This window comes from Ceratotherium simum, chromosome 22 (genome assembly GCF_057802395.1).
Source record: "Ceratotherium simum simum isolate JZ-2026a chromosome 22, ASM5780239v1, whole genome shotgun sequence".
Classification (NCBI taxonomy): Eukaryota; Metazoa; Chordata; class Mammalia; order Perissodactyla; family Rhinocerotidae; genus Ceratotherium; species Ceratotherium simum.
In genome coordinates this window covers 32,067,917-32,070,225 of record NC_141921.1, presented here as the reverse complement: position 1 = coordinate 32,070,225, position 2,309 = coordinate 32,067,917, and the positions used below count along the sequence as shown (strand labels likewise).

The 2,309-nt window shown below is 60.4% G+C and overlaps 1 protein-coding gene across 4 annotated transcripts in view; it reads left to right on the top strand.

Moving 5' to 3' along the window:
* Positions 1-655: 655 nt before the first annotated feature.
* SRRM1 (serine and arginine repetitive matrix 1) overlaps positions 656-2,309 on the top strand; it is a 31,347-nt gene continuing 29,693 nt past the window's right edge. For all 4 annotated transcript variants that reach the window (XM_004425742.3, XM_087446555.1, XM_004425743.3 and 1 more), the window contains exon 1: positions 656-798. In XM_004425742.3, the coding sequence (XP_004425799.1) occupies positions 778-798 (21 nt within the window). In that variant the 5' untranslated portion in view covers positions 656-777. The remainder of the gene's footprint in view (positions 799-2,309) is intronic.

Sequence of the window (2,309 nt, the reverse complement as noted above, 5' to 3'; positions counted from 1 at the left end):
AGGGGGCCGAGGCCACGCCGCGGGGCGGCCCGCTGCTTCTCCGGCAGAGCCCTGCGGGGGGCCCGCTCATCGGCTTCCCGCCCGTTAGCGCGGTTGCCGGGCAGCCGAAACCGAAACTCTTCTAATGGGCATTTCCAGCTTCTCCCGAACACGACCGAGTTGTGTGGGGATGGGGGGAAACTGGGCCGGAACGCAGATTTCACTCAGACTGCACAGCTCGACTATTTTAGAGCCGATCGTAATAACCGGTAAACTCGTAAAACCAACACAATCACAACTTTCGCAATGACAGCGGAGGCCGCACGCTTCTCTTCTGCGCACCGGCCGCCTCCCCAGCGTCACTCTGAGGTAATAGCCTTTCTCCTCAATCGCTCCACGGAACCCCCAGGGCGGGAGGCCTCCTCCACTACGGGTCGAAGGAGGGCTCAAGTCACGCTGCGCGAACAGGGCTGGTCCGGCGCCACAAAAGGATTCGCAGGGCGGGGCGCCCCGACGACTCTCTCTCTTGCTCCCATTGGCTGCGGTCGCGAGGCTCTCCTCCCGGACTGGCTACTGCGGAGCCTCGGAGCCCGGCAGCTGCCCGCCGTCTGGGCGCGCGTGCGCACGCGTGGCGGGCGCGCACCGCACTGAGCAGGCGCGGCCTCGTGTCGGCTGGAGGGGCGGGCGGAGCGGCGCGCGCTGCGTCCCGGCGCTCGGCTTTCCCTGCCGGTCCCGCCCTCCGTCGCGGCGGCGCGGTGCACCCTGGGACAGGGAGCGATCTCCGAGCGAGGCAGCAAGATGGACGCGGGATTCTTCCGCGTAAGTAGAAGCGCGGGGACCTGGGGTGAGGTGAGGCACTTACTGGCGAGGCCTGGCAGGAGGCTCAGACTTGGGACGGAGCGGGCAGCGAGGGAAGGCTTCGAAGAGCCTGAGGATCCTCGGCGCCCGCGGACGCCCCCCTGCCCTGCGGCGGAGACCGGTGCGCCCCTGCGCAGTCTCCTCCTCCGGGATCGTCCCCCCTACGCGGCGGCGACGGTCGCCGGAAAATGGCGGCGGGAATGGGCCGGAGGGGCCCCTCGCCGTCCGCCGGCCTGGCGGGGCCTGCACGCCCAGCCGCGCGCGCCGCCGGGTCCCGGGCCTGACGGAGCCGCGAGGAGGAAGTCCGGGGGGGAGGCCGCGGGGCAGCCCGGAGGTGACTGGCGGCGGGAGGCCCTGGGCACGGTTTGGGGGTGCCGCCCCGGGAGAGCGTGGTAGAGCACAGGAAGCAGCGTCGGGCGTCTTTTCTTGAGAAAGCGGGCCCCGACCCCCCTCCCCCGCCGGCCTCCCCCTGGTCCTGAGCCTTCGCGAAGGCGCGGGGTCAGAGTTCGCGAGAGCTCCCGCCCAATTTAATACCCTGTGGGGAGGGGAACTCAGATGATACGTAGTTGGAACGTTTGAATCGGGGACTGAGGGCAGAGGGCGCAACAAAAGTGTGCGCGTGTGCGGAGGCAGGGTACAGGGTGATCGCCTCCTCTCCTTCCCGCTCGCTCCCTCCCCCCCTTCTTTCTTTCTTTTTTTTAACTCTTGAAGTCCGCTGGAGAAAACGTGCCTCTTACCTAGGTTCTGCCGGGCTGCTCGCCCATCACCTGCAGGCGGGGAAGTTACCTCGCCGCGCGTAGTTGGTCCTCAGGGGCCAGACTATCAGGCTCGTGCTGGAGCCTGTTTGTCTCGTCTTTTAGGAAATGAGCACCCAGTCGAGATCTGGACGGGTGCGAAGTGGCACTAACAGGACTAGACTTTGCAGATTTTCTTAAAGCACAACGGACCACATAGAGACCAGTGGGTCCAAGTCAAAATGTATGCTTTATGTAGGGTAGGGTTGTCTCTTTCCATTCCCCGGAGCATATTATGCAGTTTGTACGTGTGTGTTTAAAGGAAAAGTTGGAAGAGGGGAACACCAGGACTTGGTTACGATATCTCTTGACACTCCAAAGCTGGCGTTGAAACTCCTCTTTAATTGGCTTTCAGTGTGCCAATTAGTTTTTCATCAAAAGTTGGAATGTTATTCCCAGTAGTTGACTTAAAACAGCCAGTTATTTGACGGTTCTTAGGTTATGCAAACAGTATTGTAGTTATTTATGTAATGATAGTTTCAATTGAGAGAGCTTATCAAATTATCACACTGCGGATGAACACTCCATTTTGTAATTTCCATCAAAGTATTTTGTAGTAAATACTCAATATTTCCTGGGGTCCGAATGTAATAATTTGAAACAAAAGCCTGTGATTTTTTTGGTTGTTTCCCATGGAAAGGAGTTCCGGTAGAAAAAGAGCAAGGTGGTTGATAAATT